General features: G+C 41.8%; 1 protein-coding gene across 4 annotated transcripts in view; it reads left to right on the top strand.

The window, feature by feature from the left end:
• The first annotated feature begins 2,808 nt into the window (after nt 1-2,808).
• CDK6 (cyclin dependent kinase 6) overlaps nt 2,809-24,363 on the top strand; it is a 106,155-nt gene continuing 84,600 nt past the window's right edge. Inside the window, exons 1-2 of one of the 4 annotated variants that reach the window (XM_079948458.1) lie at nt 2,809-3,943; nt 18,468-18,962. In XM_079948458.1, coding sequence (XP_079804584.1) covers nt 18,730-18,962 — 233 coding nt within the window. In that variant the 5' untranslated portion in view covers nt 2,809-3,943; nt 18,468-18,729. Of the gene's footprint in view, nt 3,944-4,930; nt 5,143-5,191; nt 5,277-16,359; nt 16,465-18,467; nt 18,963-24,363 lie in introns of those variants that run through there. The other 3 variants (XM_079948460.1, XM_079948459.1, XM_079948461.1) reach the window with 3 other exon arrangements.

The raw sequence follows: 24,363 nt of genomic DNA, 5'->3' as shown, positions 1-24,363 counted from the left end.
AAGCAACAACTGAAGGTTATGGTTGGCACATCTGTTATCCAGTTAACTGCCTCCTCAAGGTGATTTTCCATAAATGAATTGCAAACATCATTTACCGAGTTAGGAACCTAGGTAGCTGCCTTATACCAAATCCATCAGTCAAGTATTGTCTACATGGAGAGGGGAAGCTGCCATGTATGCCATCTTGAACACCTTGGAGGAAATGTGAAATATAAAAGCAAAAATAAGTAAATAAAACCACCTGCTACCTGGTCCTTCTAACTAGAGATACCAAGAATTGAACTTGGGACCTTCCACATGTGTAGTATATTCTCTACCACTAAACCATGGTGGTTCTCAGGGGTCAGGACTGTAGTTTCATAAATCTTTGGGGCATCAGTGGATCATTATTGTTACACATCCAAAGCTCACTTTATGCCTTAACAAGCAGCATAATTTTGCAAGAGCATCAGTCTATTTTTTATGAGGTTGGGGAGTTTTTTGTTCAAATAAAACTACTGAAGTAGATTTTAATGTGTAACAGTTGGATAGCTTGGATTATTATTCTATAAAGATTCAGTTTTGGTTTTTTTCTGTACATTAATAACAAATTAATATAATATCACCACCTCTTGAGAGCCAGTGTGGTGTAGTGGTTAAGAGCGGTAGTCTCATAATCTGGGGAACCGGGTTCATGTCTCCGCTCCTCCACATGCAGCTGCTGGGTGACCTTGGGCTAGTCACACTTCTCTGAAGTCTCTCAGCCCCACTCACCTCACAGAGTGTTTGTTGTGGGGGAGGAAGGGAAAGGAGAATGTTAGCCGCTTTGAGACTCCTGAAGGGGAGTGAAAGGCGGGATATCAAATCCAAACTCTTCTTCTTCTTCTTCTTCTTCTTCTTCTTCTTCTTCTTCTTCTTCTTCTTCTTCTTCTTCTTCTCTGTCATTCAAAATGTTTATTTCTGGTTTTAAGAACTTGGCACAGTATAATTAGGGTTAGAGAATGTGATGTCATTCAGATGTTGTTGGACTCAACCTCTCACCACCACCACCACCAACAACAACAATAATATGCTGCCCATCTGACTGGGTTGCCCCAGCCAATTGTCAGGGGTGGTGGCAGTTGGAGTCTAACAGCTTATGATGGCCAGAGTTTCCTCATCCTTGTCTTAGCTACTATTTTGTACTTGGCTCTGGATGATGGCCCTTCGGGTTCTACCACCACCAACATATCTCCCACAATGCTTCGAAAATGATACAAAAACTTTAGCACATTATTATTAATTTTTTTGACATAATTGTAGGACTTGCATTATGTCTTCTAGCCTCTGCAGTGAATGACATCTGTGGCATTCTACAGCCACAGGACAGTTTTCCTACATGGGGAAATACTTTATGTATATATTGTAACATGAAAAAGTGCACATGGCTCTATTTGTTCTCATGCTGCAGCACCAAAACTCATTGTGCAATGTCACATGTTTTAAGTGCTGTTTTCCTGCATGGAACTTTATATCTGTTTTTGCAACTCTCCAAATAAGTTACATTAATTTCTTGGCTCCAAAAATTATTTTGGGAGAATCAGAAATGTTTGTATCGGCAGTTCAGAGCCTATTTAAATACAGAAATCCATGTTTATTCTTTTTTATTCTAATTATTACATGGTGAAAAACAGCAGGCAGAATTTGCTTGCAAATTGTCGCTTCAAGAAACAATTTTCTTTCCTTTCCCCTTGCATGAACAAGCTGGCCATGAAAGAGTTCCTATTCCCCAGAATAGGAATATAAAGACTACCTACCTGTTCCATTATTCACCTGGGAATAAAATATTTTCCAGATTGTATCCACATATTATGTTTCCCAATTTTATGCATGTTCATTTGAAAATATGCCTCATGGAGCTCATTGGGATTTACTCTTAAGTAAGTCTACGGGATTGCAACTATACAGCATGAGCCTATGCATGTTTACTCAGAAGAAAGTGCTACTGAGGTCATTAGGGCTTACTTCCAAATAAGCATACAATAGGATTTCTATGTCCCCCAGAATGGTAATTGTTGTGGTTACTATCAATATCATTCGAATACACTGGAGACTGATTTATGGGGTGGATTATGTGCATCCGCAATAAAGAAAAAAATGAAATGCATTCATAGAGTTTCCACATACATTATTTCAGAAATCCTTATAGCAGCCATACATAGGTCAATATTAATTATCCCCATATTGCAGATTGGTGGAATCTGGGGCACCTAATGAGTTAATATCTGAGGTGAGATGTGAGTTGAGCCTGAAAGTCCCTGCTTCATAATAGCAAACTATTTTCACAGCAGCCATGACCATCCAATTAATACTAAAGGAACCAAATTAATACCAGTGATGATTATAATATACGCTAACCATGACAGCAACAACAATCATTTATTTATTTTTGCATTTGTACCACACAGAGCACTCTGGAGCAGTAATGATAATCATTGTCCAGCGCTGAGCACTTGGTAGCAATTATAATAAATGAATAGTAATATTTTCACATTTGCACAGCACCAAGCTCCCACAAGCAATGATGATGATGATGATGATGATGATGATAATAATAATAATAACAACAACAACAATAATAAATATGTTTGCATTTGTACAGCCCTGAGCACTGGGGACTAATAATACTAAGAGCAGCAATATTTGCACTTAAGCAGCAACAATAATATTTGTGCTGTACAAGGTGCTTTGAAAAAATATAATATAATAATAAAATATAATAATGTAAAATAATAATAATAATAATAATAATAATAATAATAATAGTATTTTTTGTCAGCTGTAGAACAGTGAACACTCGGTAGTAATATTACTAATAATATAGCAGTAATAGCATGATCGCGCCTGTACAGCCCCGAGCACCAGGGAATAATAATGACAATAAATAACGTTTCTTTGCATTTGCGCAGCCCCGAGCACAGCGAGCAGCGCAAGCGTGTCGGGCTACCTCCGCCCGCGCTCCTCCCCGCGGCGGAGGGCTGCCTGCCTCCTCTTCCCCCCGGGCTGCCCCTGCCCCGGGGCGCCTGCTCCTGGCCGTTGCGCTGGCTGCTGCGACCCTTGCGGTATGTGACTGCTTTTGGCAGCGAGCACATGAAGGATTTCATTGAGTGTGAAGACAGAGAGCAGAGACAGAAAGCAGAAGGAGGCGGCCGCTGCCTTTGTAGTCGGGGAGGAATGCGGAAATGTTGAAGCACTATGTCAAACTTTTTTGAAACGGGGTCAAGTCACATTCAGCCAGCGTGGGAAACGGAGGGGGAAAAAAAGTGGAGGCGAGGTGGGGGGAAACTCTTCTACTCCTGCTGCTGCTGCTACTCCCAGACTGAGCACAGACTGAGCACAGGAGCAGAGAGAGAGAAGCGGCGGCAGGAAAAAGAGTGGCAGCAGGCAGGCAGCGTGGAGAGCTGGTGTAAGAGCCCCGCACTCTCGGGAGACTGATCGCTGCAAGGCTTTGATCAGCCCCAGAATAGTTAGCACAAGCCTCTCTCTCTCTCTCTCCTTCTTCTCCCCCCCCCAAGGGAGGGGGGAGGAGGCGAGATCCTCTGTGCATTAAGGTGCAGCCTGCCCTACCGCTTGCAGGAAGATGCGAACTCAGGGCAGAGGCAGAGCCCCAGAGGAGACGCTGCGACTACCTGTGTGGCCCCGCCACGGTGCCTGCTGAGACCTGAGCCTGCAACCTCAGCCACCATCACCATGTGAACGCTTCGAATCCGGTTCGGTGCTGCTGCTTGGACCCATCATTCTTATGAGATGCTGATTATTTAAGGAAAAAAGAGGGGGAGGGAAACCTCTCCCCCATCTTTTCTTGTTTTCTTTTCTTTTTCATTCTTTCACCCCCTCCCTTTTTTTTTAAAGCCCAGCTCTCCTGGAGATCACTTTAGGTGGGAGTTTTCCTCTGAAGACCGAGGCAGTTCCAGAGCAATATCAGGTACTTTGGAAAGTGCCCATGTGCTCTCCTGGGTAGACCCTGTAACTTAATGCTCCACTAATTTCCTATTTAGGGGTAGGGGGTGGAGAGAAAAGTGGGTGGGAGCAGGAATCTTTTCCTCCCCCCCCCCGCCCCAAGATCTCGCTCTCCGCCTTTCAGACATTCCTTATTAATTTGCAGATTGTGCCGGATCGAGCCCACCACCCATCCCGGAGAGGGAAAAAAATTATTCTGCCTTTCTCCCATTGCGTGCATGCTGTATAAGGGAGCTGCTTTGGGGTGGTCCTCGAGCACGTTTTCTATGAAATGCCAGGAAGGGCGGGTGTGTGTGCGCGCATGCATGGATGTGGGTGGGTGAATGAGGACTCATGCGGGCATTATGGAGAGTCTTGATCCTGGTCTGAGTATTTTGGGGGGTGGGGGCTGCCCGCCCGCCCGGGGAGGCGTTGTTCTTGTGGAAATCGCTTACCACGCATACTCGGCCACCCCCACCCCTCCCGATTCCCCCAGTTAGGGGGGGGGGCGTTGCAGTGCGAAATGTTTAGGGAAGAAGGGCTCGCCCGCCTTTGCCGTGCAGTTGCAAGGCGGCCGGGCGAGCACGCAGGGCACCAGGCTCGCGCATGCATTCTTCATGTGACTTGGGAGGGGGGCAAGTTGCGATGTTAACCGCGCTCGAAAAGGAGCTCGGAGGGAGGAAAGTAAGAACCCGCCCCCCCCCCACACCCAGGATGTGCGTTTCTTATAAGAGACCGGTAACTTTCCACTGCCAACCGGCCCGTTTGCAGCCTCCGGTAGCGGCTTCTCGCGGAACCTCCCTTGCAGCGAGTCTTCTCCGGGGCTGCGGGCTCCCTCGCCTCAGGCTGGCAGGCAGGCGCGGCGGTGTAGCCGCAGGCCCCGCCCCCTGGCGACCCCCCACACTCTCCCCGCGCGCCCCGCGTTCCCGACCTCACACAGACACGCAGGCAGAGGCCGCCTGGTCGGTTGGGGGCGACCTCCATCCCAGAGGCACCCAGCGGCTCCGCCCTCCCCCGGGCCGTTCTCTCTTTCTATTGGCTGACGAGGCGCTTCCCTCAGAGGATCCTCTTCGCTCGCTCGGGGGCACGTGGAGCTTTTTTCCTTCCCCTCCCCACCGGCCGCCTCTGCAGTCGCCACTTTTCGCTTTGCTGGGCACGCGGCGCTATTCGTTTTGTCCACCTCAGGTTTTTTTTTTAAAAAAAATTTTAATTATTATTTTTAAAAATTGGTATATATATCTATATCTATATATGTGTGTGTCTGTGCGTGTCAGAATGCCGGGACCTCAATTTCAAGCCCATCAGGGCATGGTGTGAAGGTAAACGAGGCAGCAGCCAACCTTGCTTGGAAGCTAAAGCGGTGTCCTCGATAGGAGGCAGCATGGAAAGCTCCGTGGTGGGAGGAAAAGTGGGATATAAATATAAATAAATAACTTGGGAATAACAGAGAGAGAGAGAGAGAGAGGCGTTTAACATGCACATGGGTACCTGTGCCTCACAATAAAATAGCCACAACACACCAAAGGTTTATGGGATAGGTTGTCAAAATGTTACTGCTCAACAGACTTTTTTTTTTCTTTCTTTGGCCTTCCCATCTGAAAATGGTGCAGGTGGTCATAGCAGTTACTTCCATAAATTGGGGGGGGGGGGGTAATGTAAGCAGCCACTGTGATCTGCCTTTGCTAGATGGTACCTTGTTCACATGACTGGACTTATTTCTCTGGGCAGTTACTAACTGGTTAGCTGGCCTCTATAATGCCTGAACTGGCTCAAGGAAGGCATAATGTGAAGTGTACACCTACCGTTTCAAATTTAAGCTCTGCTGCTGATAGTACTCAGTTATTCGTTGTTTCTGGCATATGCTTTAAAAATAATTTTCATATCTAAGTCTTGAGTTGGGGGTTTTTGTTTTTGTTTCTTGCATGTGTGGTGCAGATGTAAAGTGTACTTTGGCAAGAATGTGCATTCAGGTTGAAAAGGCTTCTGTTTTGCATCCACCTTAGAAACATGGATGCATTTAGACAAATAGCAAAATATAGGCTCAAAGGTGCTTTTACACATGCCACATATGAGATTGCTCTAAGGCTGCCATAGAGCAGTTACTCTAGAATAACTGTTGTCATTGTTACTCAGATGTTTCCGAAGCTTGGGTAATAGAACTTAGCCAGAGGTCGAACATATGCGCACGCACAGTTACATGGTCTTCGAAAGTCATATAATGCAATATGTTACTAAAAATGAAATTACACGCACATGTGAAATGCAAGTAAACTATTTTCACAGGGGTCCATAGCCCAGTGGTAGTGCACATGCTTTTTATGTGGAAAGTCCCAGAGTCAATCTCTGGCGTCTCAAGTTTTAAAAAGAGGTAGCAGGTGATGGGAAAGACTTCTGCTTGAGACTCTGGAAAGCTGCTGCCTGCCAAAGTAGACAATATTGGGCTAGTTGGACAAGTATTTTGACCTGGCATGAGGCAGCTTTGTATCCCCCAAACAGAAGTGATAAAGTAGGGCTAAAATAATATGTCAAAATAAGAACTATATCACACAATTGAAGGTTTAAAAAAATTATGTCAAATAGTTGCATATCAGAACAGAAATACAGTGTCTATAGTTACCACAGAAAAAGTCTTAATTTTGTATTGATCTGTTCTGGTCACCTGTGAAGACTAAAATTAGCATGCCATCCTCTTTACCACTATTTAAGCATTCCAAAGACCAGTTTTCAGAATAATACAGTTTTGTTCCCAACACAATTTAAATCATGCTTGACTTCACTGCCAAGATGATGAGGAAGACAATTTATTTAATGTATGAATTGCTTCGCAAAGCAATTTACAACATAATGGAAATATATATGAAACAGATACATATATAAAAAGTTAAAACAATTGCATGTATGAAATCACACATACATAACATACACATACATTTTAAAACAACAGAACATACATAAAATCAATTCAATACAGGTACCAACTTGGATAAAGATCTCAGTTATTTCAATAAATGCATTTATGCTGTGTGCTGGTTCTCATCCATGTGTGAGAATTGGTGAGTAAATGCAAATATGATTTTTCTACATAAATCCAACCTGAATGCGATTGTTTGGATAAAAAAGTTGGTGAAAATGATTAGTAATTTTCTACTAAGTGAGCTTTTGAAATATAGAGAATATAGAGCATTCCTTCTTATGCTGTTGCTAACAGGTAAATGACATATAGATGAGGTATTAGCCATGCTCTATTACTACTCATCAATATTGTACTGGGAAGAGAGAAGGAAAATGTTGAAGCAAACACCTAAACATGCGGGTATTTTATGGTAATCATGCTGTCTTGCTAAGTGTTTTTGTTCACGTTGATCTTTATGTCTAAGAGTAGACAGCAATTGGTAATTGTTACTTATCTCTTGTCTTTCTCGTATGGCATCTTCCTTGCCGGTCACAGCCGTTTGGGTATAAGACTTTCAGACATTGGCACCACTAACGTTATCACAAACATCCGTAAGCAAAATATTGTGAGCACCAGAAAGAAACAATGTGGTTTCTCCAGAGATAATAGTTATCCCTACCACAAACCAGTATGTGAACAAGTCTAAAATGTGGGCACTGATAAGTGGCAACTGCCGTGCTGTTAGTGCAATGGGAGAACTACCCAATTATCTGGTTTATTCAGTTGAGTTCTCTCATGAGCCTATAGGTCCATTCTACAACATGTTAAACCACTGTTACATACATTCTGTGCCTTACTGGAGTTCCATAAGGAGTCCTGAACTGCTGGTTACTTAAGGGCTCTATAACACAGCATGATAAGATATAAATATCCATCTTTATATGTTCTCTACTCATTTCACAATGCGTAGCATCTGCCTAGTTCTTAGAACTGTTTGCATCTTCATCTAGCTTCATATCAGTTAACATTGTTGTAGTTCTAATAGGTGTCAACAGCTACTAGCCATGATGGCTATGTTCTGCATCCTCTGTCAGAGGCATCTTGCCTCTCAATACCAGTTGCTGAGAATAGAAGGTGGGCTGAGTGCTATTGCACTCATGTCTTATTTGCAGGCTTCCCACAGGCATCTGATGGGCCATTGTGAGAACAGAAAGCTGGACTAGATGAGCCATTGACTTGGTCTAGCAGGCTCTTCTTATGTTCTTAGTCTTAACCTTCCTTCACTTCACCAAGTTCCCTTTCATCTCATGGTACATGCTCTTAGCCTGGCCTTGTGAAAATTTAACATATGCCTCACCCTGCTCTGGAATATATTTTGAAAAAGTAGTTGAACTGGACATGGCGAGTTCCTCTTCTATGTTTCCGTCCCTGCCCAGTTTGTGACACTTGTAGCCCAATTCTGTGCATGTTTACTCAGCAGCATCCCACTGTTTTCATTAGGGTTAATTCTTAGATAAGGATATGTAGAATCACAGTTCTAGTTTTTCTCTTTCCCTTCTAGCACACTGATGACATCTCTATAGAACAGGGCATGTCCACATTATAAACTTGATCATTCTTATTTCCAAGAATTCTGGGAATTTTAGTTCAGTGAAGTTAGTGGAAGCCTAAAGACCTGTAACCAAAATCCTCAGAAGCTCATAAAATTACAATTCCCAGAATTGTTTTTGGTAGAACATGTGGCATTTACACAGTAGGTGTCTACATATCAACAAATGGAGGGTGGCAGGAGCTCCATATCATCAAAATTGGAAGGAATAATGAAACATTATCTATTCTGTTGATTAAAATAGAAGTGCCGTGAATTTACTTGAAGCTAAAATCAGGACAGAGATATTTCTATGATATAAATTTGAGTGTTTTACCTAAAGTTCCAAAGAAGACACACTTGATTTTAATTTGATCCTCCTAATCAGCTAAAATGTGCCATTTAGCTATTGGATAAGCTGCTGTGATATCATGGACTCTTCATAAACCTTTGAATTGTTCAAGAAGTTGTCAGCAACAAAGTTCTGTCAGTTGAGCTTAAAATATGGGAAATGAAAGCCTACATTGGGGGAAGGAAGACCACATCCATTACATGGAGGCAGGATCCTTTGGCAACTCATGGGTGCTAGGAGTGGAAGGTGAAAGGTGGGAAGGAAACAAAATGAGAAGAGAACCAATGATATAAGAAGGCAAAAAGTCAGAGAGCCTGGAAGGTAGGGTAGACTAGATGGAGGATGCAGAGGGTTGAGGGAAGGAGAAACTTGTGTGAAATACAGACTTGCAAAGTCGTACAATATTTAAAAAGAAAGCTGTGTATTTTAGCACAAATGACAAAGAAAAGCAGATCTGCGAGGAAGGCTGTATGGAGAAAAGAGTGAAAACAAGATTAGAGGAAAAGTAGCTGAAGGACAAGGGACATACCAGTTAGTAGATCCAGAAATAGATCTGGTAGGGAGGTGAAAGGCAGGACCAGTGTTGGGAAAAACCAAGGGGAAAGCTTACCCAGGGTCTTAGAGGCTGGTAGGTTCTAAGAGTCCAGGAGCAAAACAGGAGAGGCAGATATACACTTGATGAAAAAAACTCAACTGCATAACCCAAGAACATTGGAAAAGTAATGCTAAAGTCTTGCTGTATATATTTTTCTAAGTTGTGGTTTTATGGCCATCCTTCATTAGCTTTGTCTAATTTGTCTCCCAAACCTGACTGCTTTGATTTCTGTTTTTTAATTTATTTGTAAAATGTTGGCCATTGTAATCTGTTGCCAATAGTCTGAGAATTGCTACATTAAAAATGAATGCAAATAATTGTTTTTCAAAATGGCTCCTTCATGATAAGATTAAGATTGGCTGTTATGAATAATATTTGATACTTGGTTATGCTTTGGTTAATCATTAGTATTTGAAAATAAAGGAAAGTTGTGATCTGTATGTAGGCAAATTTGTTGCTATTCATTACTTGAAAGATGGATTTGCTGTAAAAAGTAAAGGTACTCCTGCCCGTATGGGCCAGTCATGTCCGACTCTAGGGTTGTGCGCCTATCTCACTTAAGAGGCCGGGGCCAGCGCTGTCCGGAGACACTTCCGGGTCATGTGGCCAGCGTGACGAAGCTGCTCTGGCGAGCCAGCACCAGCACAGCACACGGAAACGCCGTTTACCTTCCCGCTATACAGCGGTACCTATTTATCTACTTGCACTTAGGGGTGCTGTCGAACTGCTAGGTGGGCAGGAGCTGGGACCGAAAGATGGGAGCTCACCCCGCCGCGGGGATTCGAACCGCCGACCATGCGATCGGCAAGCCCTAGGCACTGAGGTTTTACCCACAGCGCCACCCGCGTCCCCTGCTGTAGCTAGTCATAATTAAGCATTGATCTTGCATAACAACTCTTAAATTAAGAGATAAGAGACTTGGCCTGCTATTGCCACATCTTTGCTGGATTACTTTGGTCAAGCAAAGTGACCTCTTGGTTTTCATTTTTCCTTCTCAATCTTAATTTGGTTGAGGGACGAGAAAGAACAGAAATCTATCTGTACTACTATCTGGCTTCCATAATTTTACCATATTTTTGTATTTAGAAATGATCCAGTCCTCATCCAAATATGCATTAACAAGCTTTGAAATGTATTTGTATAAAAAATATACCACGTAATATATAAAAAAATCTCTGAGTGGTTTACATAAAAACTGTTGAAATTGCAGTAGCCCGTGCACAGCGGAATGATGAGGAGTACGTGCCACATACTCTATATTACTTTATTTACACTTCAAAGCTGGTAGATTACAGAAAAACATCTTGCCTCTGCCGGAGCAGAGAAAGCATCCTCTCTCCTCTAAAGCACGGAGAGAACTCTGTGAGAACAGTGAAAAACAGGAAACCAGTGTACGTCACATCCAGTCTCCTTTCCCGTGAGAAACTCCAACAGCACAGACTGTGGAATGTAAACACCTGTCTCGTGACAAGCACTTCGCTGCACAGTGAAGAGAGCAGAAACCAACATCCTCCCCCTTTCTGTGAACACCACTGGGCAGCGTGTTCGTACAATATCAGTACAAACCCAACTTCTGCACATAGGTACAGTGTTGATCCCTTGATACAATCTTGGACAATACATCAGCAGGAATTTCATTACCTGGCATATAGGACACCGTTACGAGTCCCTTCTGAATACGTTCCCTAGCATGTTGCACCTTCAATTGCAAGTGCTTCGTGCTTTGCTTACAACCTTCAGAATTCAGCAAAGCCAAACATGCTTTGTTGTCCTGGTAAACCTGGATTGGACATTTGACAGGAATTTTCATGTCTTTGCACAATTGTAACAACCATTCACAATCTTTGAGTGAATAAGACAGTGCATTCAGTTCAGCTTCACAAGTACTTAAGCTAACTGTTGTTTGCTTCTTGCATGACCAATCAAATAGACCCTGATTGTACATGTAGCAAACTCCAGACGTACTTTTCCTGTCTGTAGTGTCACTTCCAAAACTTGCATCTGCAAATATCTCAAGACCACCAGACTTCTGATTGTTAAATCTCAGTCTGTAATGCATAGTGCCTTTCAAATAGTGCGCTATACGTTTCAGAGCTTTCCAATCCTTAACAGTAGGATTGTTGACTTGTCTGCTTAGTAAATTACAGCTAACAGCAATGTCTGGTCTTGAACATCTGGCAATGAAGTTTAGCTTGCCTAGCACACTTCTGTACAGTGTAGTGTCAGAAAATGCTTCTTCAGTGTCATCTACCTGATAACTTGTTGTCATCGGTGTGTCTACAGGGTTAGCATCCATCAGGTTTAGTTTGCTTAACACATCAGCAATTTTCCGTGACTGGTGTACAAGAATGTTACCATCTTGATCTCTTTCTATTTCCAGAGATAGGTAGTTGTTTACCTCACCAAGATCTTTCATGTCAAAGTGCTCTTTCAGTTGAGCTAGGGCGTTATTGTACATTGTGACATCATCCCTAAAGAATAAAAGATCATCAACATAAAACAAGCAATACAATTTCTTTTGCCCCTCCTCTTTGACAAATACACATGGATCAGCTTTCCCTTGCTTAAAACCTAGAGAAAACAATACCTCAGTGAGTTTTGTGTGCCAACACCGTGCACTTTGTTTGAGACCATAAAGGGACTTCTTCAGAGCACAAACAAATCCCTGTTTTACCTGTACGCCATCAGGTGGAAGCATATAAAGTGATTCATCTAGAGATCCGTACAGAAAAGCTGTATTCACATTGTGGTGACTAATGTGTAAATTCTCCTCTGCAGCTAGCTTGAGCATAAGCCTAATGCTCTCATACCTCACTGTGGGTGAGTAGGTCTCGTGATAGTCTTCACCTGGTACCTGTGCAAAACCTCTGGCTACCAATCTGGCTTTGTGTCTGACTATCTTGCCATTTTTATCAGTCTTCGCTTTGAAGACCCATTTGCTTCCAAGCAGTTTCATTCCTGGAACTACTGGAACAAGGTCCCATGTTTTGTTCCTTTCTAAGGAATCAAGCTCAGCCTTCATGGCATTTAACCATGGCTCAGCTTCCTTTGAATCCAAATCCTGGATTTCTTGGAAACTTGAAGGTTCAAATACCTTCTTGGAGCTTTTAACAGCTGTTACTGCTATCTTGGCAAACTCATCAGCAAATCTCTTTGGAGGTCTGCCTTTTGTTGCTCTTTGTGACCTGCGAATTAGCCTTAGGTCTTCAACACTCTCCTCTTCTTTCTTAGGAGAAAAGCGACCTATTGTGAACAATGGTTCTTCCAATTCTTGATCAGAGCTTTCAGAGGGTCGCATAGAGGCTTTCGCACTCTTGAAATCCTCTGAATCACCCGATTCAGTTTCAGACTCAGAATCAGAACCTTCATCAGTGGGTGTGGGTTGTTGCGGTTGCTTTTGACTATCCTCAGTCTCATCACTGTCATCAGGATAACATTGGAAAATTCCCACATTCTCCCCCCACTTGGCATTGTACTCAACACTTCTTGTGAGCTTAATTGTCTTAGAGTCAGTCATCATTATTCTGTAAGAACCTTTCTGATAACCTAGAAAGATACCATGCAATCCACGCTTGTCTAACTTGGAGCTTTGTGGTGAGTGAACCCACATGTCAGAACCAAAAATTTTCATGTGTTTGATGTATGGCTTTTTGCCAAACATCTTCTCATAGGGGGTACAACCAATCGCTGAAGATAACCTGTGATTATAACTGTAAGTAAAACACGAGAGAGCTTCGGCCCAATAACTCTCTGAAAGATTGGCATCATGCAGCAAGGTTTTTAACCCTTGAAGCAATGTTTGATTTGCCCTCTCGCAAAGTCCATTCTGCCATGGCGAGCGAGGACTAGACAAATCATGTTGAATTCCTTTCTCAGACAGAAAAGCTTCAAACTGCTGAGAAGTGAACTCCCCCCCCCCCGCGATCAGTGAAAATAATTTTTATCTTCTTACCATGCACATTTTCCAACCAAGCACAGAATTCCTTGAACCTTGGAAAAGCCTCTGATTTCTGCTTGAGATTGTACACATAAATATACCTGGAAAATGCATCAATGAGAACCATGAAGTACCTGTTTCCACCCAAAGAGGGCACTAGTGGTCCAACCAAATCAGCATGAACAATTTGGTATGGTTCTGTAGCTTGCCTACTAGACACCTTACCTTTCGCAGCCATTTTCACCTTGTTTGCTGCGCATGCCTTGCACTTCATGTGGTACCTGCAGGGTTTAATAGTCATACCTTCAACCAAGGCAGGCATTTTAGATACTGCCTCAAAATTCAAATGACCAAATTTTCGATGAAAATCATGAATACATTCTGCATGCAAACTTTTGTTAGAACCTGCAATGCAACAAGTGTCATCCTGCACAACATCATCATAATACAAAACATACAAACGATCAACATATTCAGCATGCAATACATAATCATTTTTCTTTGTGATGATGCACCTTTTGTTCTTAAAGGAAACGTCAATTTTCCGCTCATTCAGCTGTCCAACGCTGAGCAGATTATGTTTGGCATCCGGTACATAAAGCACATCCTGTATCGATAAGTCCAAACTGTGAAGAACAACAGTTCCGTAGCCTTTACTGGGGATTGTGTGGTCATCCGCCTGGTGAATTGCACCTTCCTGCGGTGTAAAAGACACGAACAGTCACTTATCGTTGCACATGTGGTGCGTTGCAGCCGAATCAACAACGAAGAAAGATCTAGACATCTTCTGGACCTTTGCAACCTCTGGAGTGAAGCGTGAGACCATTGCCTTGTGCTGCGTTGTCCTGGACACCGGACCTTTGCCTTTGCTTTGGCCTTTTCCACGCGATGAGCTTTCGCTGCGGTGTTCTGTCTTGGCCCTGGGATATCTGCATTCCCTCTTCATATGGCCTAGACGTCCACACGAGTAGCATTTCACTGCTTTCAAAGCTTTGGCGCCATCTGGTGGTTCCACTGCACTCTGGGATGACGTCTGTGAAGACTCCCCCTTTCCCATGCAGCTAGCACCCCAGCGGTCTGCTTCATTCAGAATCACGGCAGTAACATAGTCCACTTGTCAGCTGAGCAGTTGGCTGTACAGCAATCTGAGTGGCAACAGACTCCCAACCTGAACCCAAAGATTGTAGTATCATGAAGGAATACACAGCCTCTGGAAAGTTGAGTCCTCTCTGTTGCAGCTCATGTCTCAGATTCTGCATCTCCATCAGATGTGTACGCACATCTCCACCTTCAGCAAGAGCCATATTATGCAGCTTGGTAAAGTAAAACATAGTGGATCCAGCTTCTGTCCTCAAGTGAGCCTCTCTCAAAGCGTCCCAAATTTATCTGGCTGAGGTCTTATCACGCAATAGACAGAGCTCTTCTGGAGATACTATCAATGTAAGAGTTCCCCTTGCTTTGGAATCTTTAGCTTCCCATGCATCTGTAACTGGAGCTGGGGGGTGTCTGTAATTACTTCAAACAGACCCTCTTTCCGCAGAATAGCCTCTGCATAGAGAACCCAGTCCGCATAGTTTTTCTTATTGAGCTTAGGAATCCCACAAGCATCCTGAAGGGCCATCATGACTCTGGCATTAGCCTTCTGCGTCATCTCTGCTGCTTTAAATCATGCTGCGTCAGTGCTGCAGCTGCTTTATTCCAAAAGCACTTTTTAAAGTTACTTTCGGTTTCCCCAGCATAGGAGCTTGTTCCTTTGAGCCTTTGCCTGTGCCCGGCAAAATGGCCATAAAAGTTCAGAGTCCAGCCATAAAGCCATTAATTAGAAGCTGGCAGGCTGCCCGGAGCATGAGCAACATACCTCTCATCAATCATCCTGACGCGCAGAGATATCGTCCGATCCGTCCCTCTGCATTCCTTTGCATTCTTTGCCGGCACTCCGAAATCCATCCGTCACTTTGACTGCGTTTTTCTGGGCCCGATAACCAGGAATGTTAAAATTGCAGTAGCCCGTGCACAGCGGAATGATGAGGAGTACGTGCCACATACTCTATATTACTTTATTTACACTTCAAAGCTGGTAGATTACAGAAAAACATCTTGCCTCTGCCGGAGCAGAGAAAGCATCCTCTCTCCTCTAAAGCACGGAGAGAACTCTGTGAGAACAGTGAAAAACAGGAAACCAGTGTACGTCACATCCAGTCTCCTTTCCCGTGAGAAACTCCAACAGCACAGACTGTGGAATGTAAACACCTGTCTCGTGACAAGCACTTCGCTGCACAGTGAAGAGATGAATGAATCCAGAGGAGTAATAAAAGTATTACTGAATGTTTATCATAATAGGGCAAGATACAGCATTAAAAGTCTTGCAGGCTGCAGTGGGAATGTTAAACACTCTGCCATGATTAAATTTCTCCCACTTAAAGCAGTAAGGTTTAACTGTGCTTAACGTTGATTGGATTGTGCTCCATTTTTAGCCACAAATGATAAAATATTATATTCAGTTTTCAATCCAATAAATGGAACTACAGCGATTATATATTACCTAATCTGAAAGAGCATAATATTAATGTAAAACTCAGGCTTTACTGGTACAGCCTTTTGTGAGTAGCTCACAAAATGGGATGAGGATTATATCAGCAATGAAAAATCAATTGCATGATTCAGAAAATGAAACTTAATATCCGGCTAGTTAATAATGCACGTTCAGAATTTAAGTACTCATGGTCATTGTGAGCCATGTGTCCTAAAGATTTTGTCAAATGCTGCCAGCTGTGCAAGCAGTTACTGAAGTGGTCTCAGACTAAATCTAAGCCCAGCTCCTTTCTATTTAGTCTGAGTACATGTTGGTGGATCTGGACACTTGTCATGCATGTTATACCGACTTGCTGATTAGATTACATGGCTCTACCCGTGAAGATCTTTCAGAAACTTTAGCTGGCATGAGGCACTAGGCAGCTACCAATTTGTTTCTTAGCCCAATTTAAGGTGACGGTTTTGTCCTATAAAGCCCTAAAACACAGTATTCTGATTATCCCAGGAAGTGTCTTATTCCATGTGTTGTCCCTTGAGAATTGAAACCTGCAGATGGAGCCATCCAGGTTCTGTCCATTCTGGATGGTAGGTTGTATTTCACAAGAAACAGGTTTGTTTTCTTTTTTCTGTAGTGACCCTGGACCTGAATTCCAAGAGGTCTTTCTCTTTGTTTGTTAAAGGCTAGGTGGACTTTAAAAAAAAATTATTTCATCAAACCTTTGGGGTTTTAAGGGTACAGCTTGTGCTGTTGTTTTTCTTGGTATATTAAATATATTTTTGAATATTTATTGCTGATTTGTGTTTGTGACTTGGCTTAGATGTAGCAGGAAACCCACATTTTGGTTTCAGCTTCCAGGCATATAATAGGCAAACCATGGTTTAGTGGTGCTTGCCTGTTTAATTTTCTATCTGGTCAGAACTTGGGAGGTGTCCATTGGGAAAGACAGCAACACAGGTTGGTTGTTGCAGCACCACGGATAGCTCCTAGTGAGCAACTCCTCCATCCAACAAGGGCTGGAAGCAGCAGTCCACTCCATCTTAGCTAAGGGCTTATCAACACTTAAAATTTTGCCCCACGCTTTCCAGGCACAGGCCCACGCTTTAAAGCTCTGTGTCTAAGTACTCTTTTTTTCACCCCAGAGCTTTCCTTGAAAAAATCTGCTTGGACACGGAGTGTGTGGATAAAAGGTCATTGTCTTCTTGTGGAAAACAGAGCCTCTTAAGGGGCCAACTCTAGCATGAAGACAGACACTTCTCCTGCTTTCCATGGCCTCCCACTTGGCATGTTTCTTAATATAAGAATGTTTTTGAACCACCAAAAATATATTGCACCATTGGTCTTGTGTGATACTGTGGGGGGCACTTGGTTCCTCAGACCAGATGCTTTGGGGAGCTCTTTCAGTGGGCACATGTTTATCAGGTTTAATGATCTGATCACCAGCATCTGGCTTAGGAACTTTGTCTGGCTCCTTAGCTGGTAGCACTGTAGCCCCTGACTTGGTGTTTTGGTCATTGCGGGACAGTCACCCTGAGGCAGAGCAGTGACTCTAACTGTGCTTTGTTGGTTGTCTGCGAATTCAGTTATAACAGCAGACCCCAGTTAGCCTTGAACTTGTAAATCATCGCTCCCCATCAAGATTTACCTGCGTGGAGGAGGTTAGAAACATTTTCTTCCATTTTCAGCTAACCATGGTTTATCTTTATGGAACCAGGAACTACTGCTTATCCAGACAAGCATGTTTAGTTGCATCCTAGCCATGCAATACTTTCTGTGCCATTCAGCCAACCCACAGGTTTAGGGCAAGGACGGGAATTTCTCCCTAGCATAGCATTGTACAACATGGAAAAACTTTTTAAAAACCTTACTTGCAAGAGAACAATTTGTTAGCAGGCAGTTGCATCTGCTGAAGCACAGAAATCTGTCTAGGATTCTTTATGTCTTCTATTATCAATGAAGACCTAATGAGACACACATACCTCCCCAAACCTGCCTAACACTGCCAGTTGTTTTAAATAATGCCAGTTTCTTACTTGAGATCAGACAAGCAGGCACTCCTGACAGGGTGTTTTAATTGGTGCACCAAGACTGTGGAATAAATTCCTATGGAGATCTGTCAGGCTATCTCTCTTTTCATTTTTTTTTATTTTTTTATTTTTTTTTTGCTATCTATGGAATACTTGCTTGTTTCAATGTGCCTTTGATTTGTGAGTTTTCTGCCATTTTGCTGTGCTTGTTTTTTAATCTGCTGCTGCTTTACCTGCCATGTTTTTAATGATGGTTGTTTATTTCTGGAACCAGACTAAATTATTCTGAATGAACTGCAGAATGCACATTTCTTAATTTTTATAATAAAGTCCAAGTGTAATATTTAACTTAATTCAGTTCACAGAGCACAAATATTCTGTCCCCTTGATCTGCATCCCATTGCCTCTTGTAATTGCACTGTTTAAAGGGCTCATTTCACTTAAATGTGTGCAAGCCAGTAGTATTACATATGCCAACTAAATGTGCAGACAAAGTGTTTAATGGCAATATTCTATTATGGAAGCCGGTGGAGAGATACTCCTAATACTAATTATGTTCTCTTTGGTGGTTGTTTTTTTGTCCCTTAGATCTCATTAGCTTTACAAAGATAATGATTCCAAAGACTACCAGATAATTGCCACTGGCTAAGCAAGAAGGCTCACGTGGGCATTACTACAGTTCTGGAAGGGTGCAAGAACCATCCTGCAGGCTGCTCCATCTGTCAAAATATCTGGACACCCTGTTCCAATAACAACTAAGGACAGATTTGCACATAGGGAACAAGGGCAACAGCCACAGCACCTGAAACACCACAGAAGGAAACTGGGGAAGAAGGAAAGCGGTGTCACCATGGAGAAGGACAGCATGACCCTAGCTGATCAACAATATGAATGCGTAGCTGAGATTGGTGAAGGAGCCTATGGGAAGGTGTTCAAGGCCCGGGACCTGAAGAATGGTGGACGTTTTGTAGCACTGAAGAGGGTGCGAGTGCAGACAAACGAAGAGGGGATGCCACTTTCCACCATACGTGAGGTGGCTGTATTGAAGCATCTGGAAACATTTGAGCATCCCAACGTGGTCAGGTGAGGAAGGTGCGGGGGGCGGTGGCAAGGCATATGGCCAACTGTATCCCAGTTACACAGTTTGGGTGTTCTGAGCATCATGTTTGGGGTATGTGGCTCGATTGAGCACTAGAATAGTTGTCTGAAATGAATTTGAAGTTTGCTCAAGTGTATGTTTTGCCAACCTGCCTAACCCACCTTTTCTTGAGCTCTGCCTCCCACGCATTCAAACATCCATCTCCAGAGGCATAGGTGTGTGACTTAAGTATTTGAGTGGATGGGCATGGAGCCACATGTAAGCTGTGGTCTTTTTCAGCACAAAAAGGGAAGAATAGAAAGAGAGAAGCTCTTTTGTCCTGGGTATTAGTTGTGCCTAGTAAAAGCTGGTGCTATTTTAGCGCTACTAAACACTGCCTATGTGGCAATAAGAATCTTTTATACTAGGCAGGACAATTCTGCAGTTTTAGAAAGCTCAGAATTTGTTCTTGGTTAAGTAGCTTTCTAATGCTTAAAATGTTAAAAGTAATATGTAAAATTCAAAATGAACATGTAAATAAAAATATTAAAGGTTGAAATCTTGCTCAGCTGCAACCTTAACTCAGGCCACCAAAATCTCTGCCTGATTTAAAAAAAAATAAAAATTTCCAAAAGATGCTCAGACTTGCCCTTCATGTCTCAGTGTGCCTAAGGATCGGTCTAAAGCATACCTTAAAATCATGGTCGGTCATGGGATAGGTGGTGGTCTGGCAAGTATGTTGGACACAAGCCATCTAGTGAAACAGAACCTCAATTGATTGACAGATGGTATAGAACCCAGCTGTATGTGGCCTGGAAGTACATTACTTTTTAATTTTTAAAAATAAATTCATACTCCTTCCTTCTTTCCAAAGGAGCCATTACTTGTTAGTCCACAGTGGTAGTCCCATTTCTGTCAGCAATTCTTGTCCTTCATCACTCTGAAGTTGGTTGATTGTGGGAGAAGTCAGAAAATAGAACTGACTTATTTTCATTATTGCTGCTCTGATACATGACAACTTTAGTTTAGTTTTGTTCAAAACAGTGCAAGGCTTCCTGGCAGCAACCAGACAGTCTTGTGTGTTCAAATCTACATTATTTTCATTGTGTTCTTGCTGGTAATTGTGATAGCTGGAGAACAGGACTCGTTGACCACTTTTATGGGTGTAGTCTCAGTACTTTTAATCATACATTTCTTCAGATGAGTAACATGTTAGATATGTGATAATGTGAGGTTCAAGTCTGAATGGTGATTAATCATAGAAAATCGTGCCCGTACATACCAAGAATCATGATAGAATTTGGAAAGAATCAGGCTTGGGAGTTTTTGTGACATCTTCTAAGCAATTCTGAAGTATATAATTAATCATAATAAATCTTCACATTGAGTGTCTTATTTTGGAATCCATTAAGATAAACAGTAACATTTGTGTTTACAAAGTAATTTTATATGTGCAAAGTCAAGTAGGTTTGAAAACCCTTATTTTCTGCCTTTTTTAGATGCAGTGAAAGATCTGTCTTGTCATTAGGAAGACTGGGTAAACTGTAGTTTGTTTAAGATGGTGGATGGGATTATTTTGTGCAAAAGATAATTCCATCCCACCCAGTACTGCTGCTGATCAAACTCCATTGATTTCAGTAGAGTACAATCTAGTTAAAACCTGTTAATTATTACTCTCTGAGTACAGTTTTCAACTAACTGTTCATCTACCTTATACTCATATATATCAAGCTTTTGTAGGAAGTTAAAAGTCTTGCTGAAATCCAAATACGATTAGCATCTTTTTCTACTAAACCACTTCTTTATTTAAATAAAGAAACTGTGTTGGTCTCATATGACTTCCTCCTAACAAACTCTGTTGGTTATTTGTAATACCATTTATTCTTGAACTACCCAGAAACTGTAAAATTGACATATTTAAAGGCCTTGTACAGTGACTGCATACAGTTTATTTATAGTAATACCTTTGAATCACCAAAAATATTATGGTGGCATACAAAAAATAATTGAAACGTCATAAAAAATAAAATCATAAAATACAAAATAAATGACCAACGCTCAATCAAATTAATATTGTAATAGTTTAGAAGGCTGAATGTTTATTTCTTCTAAAACAAAGTTTAGAAGGCCCATCATCTTAAAACTAATTGATTATGAGGCCTATTTGTGAGGAGGTATCTCAGGGTTGTATCATAACAATAAAATAAAGAAGAGAAAACATCTTGCAACAACTTGTATCATTCTCTATTACCCTCTTTCTTCCATATCTTTAGATCAGGGTTTCCCAAACTTGGGTCTCCAGCTGTTATTTTGTACTACAGGTCCCATCATTCCTGGCCACTGGCCCTGCTAGCTAGGCATGATGGGAGTTGTAGTCGAAAAACTGCTGGAGACCCAATTTTGGGCAACCCTGTTTGGATCATATAGCATAGTATCCAACTAAGTTTTGGGTGTTCTCTTATTTTAGATAACTTTATAATCCTATTATTTTGTTATATATCTTTTAGATTTTAGCCATTAACTTAAATACCAGATTGCCCTTTCAAATAATCAAATGAGGCCTGAGTCTCCATGCCCTTGCCATAATCCTCAATCTGATGGCCCTGCTGGGGTGAAAGTGCTGCATCCCCAGGTCCCTGTGCACATCATGGAGCTTTGGACTACAGATGTTAACTACATCAACAAGATCACTTCACCAAGATAAAGCACAGAACGAACTCCCTCCCACGTTTTAATTCCTGGAAGAACCTCAGGTAGCAGGACTAATAAAGCTCTCTGCGCAGGATCTTGAAGAAATGCTCTTTCATATAGCTTTCCTAAATGCCAAACACTATCGTCTAGGTACGTGCAGAACATAAGCAGCCTTACGTAATCAATCTGACCCTAGAAACATTCGCAACAGAATCTGCAGTTTAGAGCACTATGAGCTCCCTTGGAAAGAATTGTCCGGGTGTAAATGTTCTGTGTTTCACCTTTCCCCTACATAGAAAACCAATCAGTCTTTTGTCTAAATGTCTGTTTGGCATACCATGGACATAAGCACATCTTACTGTGTTTTGTTTTTTAAGAATCTTGACATTTCAAATGTATTTAGTAAGATAAACTTAGTGTATCCAGCCCAGAGTTCAAATGAGAAGATGAAATGCTTAATTAGCCTTTATTGTGCACAGTAGATAAACCTGGCACAAATATGTCCACTAGTTATGTAAGTTACTGCTGCTCTGCTTGTGGAAAACATGAAGTATACGTAGACAAAGGAGAGACTTTGCCAGGAATAAATGACATATTGGATTCAGGAAATTCCTGTGTGTAAAATTAGGAGTATTTCCTGCTGTAATGCATCTGTAAGAATTCTTCTGATTATACTTGTTGCATTCAGCTCCATTAGCTTGCATATACTAGAATCTGCATTTATAGAATATGACTCAGAACTGAGATATTTTAAGCTAAATTGCTACATTTTCAATGGAGAATTTATTTGTTTGGACCATAGGTCATAACAAAAATCGTAATTTGCATTTCAATTAAATGTAGTCACTGAAAGTTTAAAGCGTTCAGTGTCTTCAAGTTCTATAGGCAGATAATACCTATGCTTGTAGTTTCCCCTCCACTTGATTCTTGGAACTTTGTTTTCTCCTAGAAATATCGTGTTAAATGTTTTGAGGAGTTATTCTCTAAGCTTTGGGTACACAAAAAAGCCATACTAGAATGCAGTAATCTGAGCTCTGTGCTTGTTGCTTAGGAAGCAGCCCAAAATGCTGGTATATGTAGCTATTTCTAGTAAAATTAGTTATGTGTGATAGAAGCAGTGATTTCTAAGCTCACAAAAACACTCGGTGCACAATTTCTTTTTTGGGAAAACAACCTATCTTTTTCTTTTTTTGTTCGTTAACTCCCAAGGCACCAATTTCGGAAAATTAGCTTCAGCTCCAAAATCATGAATCAGACTACATGAGATATTGTATTACTAACGATGTCTCCTAAAACATGGGAATACAACCTCTAGGGAGGCCAAAAAGTATTGCTCCTATTCTTTGTGCAACTTTAAAAAAAAAAAAAAATGCCACAGGAGCTGAAGAAAATGGTTTTACAGAGGTCTTGCGAACCATATTGTTTCCTGTTAGGTGTGCCAGCAACGTGGTTGGACCTCTCCCATCCAATGATGGCCTCTCACTATCATCACCAACCACTTTCCACGTGGTGTGATGACCATACAGAAGCTTTCACAACCTGAAGCTGAAGGGAGTTGCAGTCTAAACCATCTGGAGGGTGCCAGGCTGACAAAGCTGCCTTGCGGTATGGCTTTGTCTGAATGATGACACAACTTCTCTCACTGTTCCTGTCAAGCCACACCAGACTTCTGAAATAGGTGGGCAGGTCTTTGCATACATACTGGTTAAAGTTTTGCTTTGAGGTTGGGTGTTGCTGGTGCCTGACAGGTTAATGTGCCAAACCCCTCAGGACTCAATAGGTACCATTCGTTTCTGTTTTAAATACATGAAATGATAACACACACCAAAAAAATTACCCAAAAAAGGGACTGTTCAGGAGGTGCACTCAAAATTGATGACCCTTGCGATGTAGATTGGCAGGGATTCTTGAAGACATTGGTTTGATCCTTAGAGGATGTTCTGTGAAGAATCAGGGGCCAAACAATAAACAGAAAATTACATAAAGCATAATTGGAAGAGCACAGAAGACATGAAGATATGAAGATAAGTGTTTTCTCTGCCTCCCAAATATGTGTGTTTGTGTGTATTATTTATATATTTATGGAGAGCTAGAGAGAGATTTTCCTAAGTGCTCAAAGCAGTTCACATATAATTATCGCAACAACTCTGTATGGTCACCATAATTATTCCCTTACTGAGGCTAAGTCTAAGAGACAGCAGCTGAGCTGACATTTGCACTAGGGACTTCCAAGCTCATCATTTATATTCCTAACCAATATTTGACATCCCTTTTTAGATGGTAGTTAGCACCCTTGCTGTATGGGGAAGAAGCTGACAATATTTCTTCTTTCTGCCTGGAGCCTTGATCAGAATACCTTGAACGCCATATATAGCTGCTGTGGAAGTCTAGTTAGTTGAACAGTGTAAATAAATAAACAAACAGAATAACATTATTGACCTCTTAAAATTTAGCCATGATGGCTCCTTCTGGGATTGCCTTTTGTCTTTTAACATTAGGAGAAAGACATTTCTTGTGAGCATCTTAAGTGGCATGGCTGTTTTTTGTCTGTCCCTTTAATTATCTTCTAACTAATGTCTGCATTTTGTGGTGTTCTCTTTTTTGAAGTTAATTGTTACTGTGGTAGGTTTTCCTACCCCTGCCTGCACAGCTGTTGAACTTTGAATTCCTTATGGTTGCTGTTGTAGCACACGTGGACTGATTTTTATGCCAATT

Source organism: Podarcis cretensis (genome assembly GCF_951804945.1).
Source record: "Podarcis cretensis genome assembly, chromosome: 12".
Taxonomy (NCBI): domain Eukaryota; kingdom Metazoa; phylum Chordata; class Lepidosauria; order Squamata; family Lacertidae; genus Podarcis; species Podarcis cretensis.
Note: the sequence above shows the minus strand (reverse complement) of the source record. Positions and strands in the feature narration are given on the sequence as shown.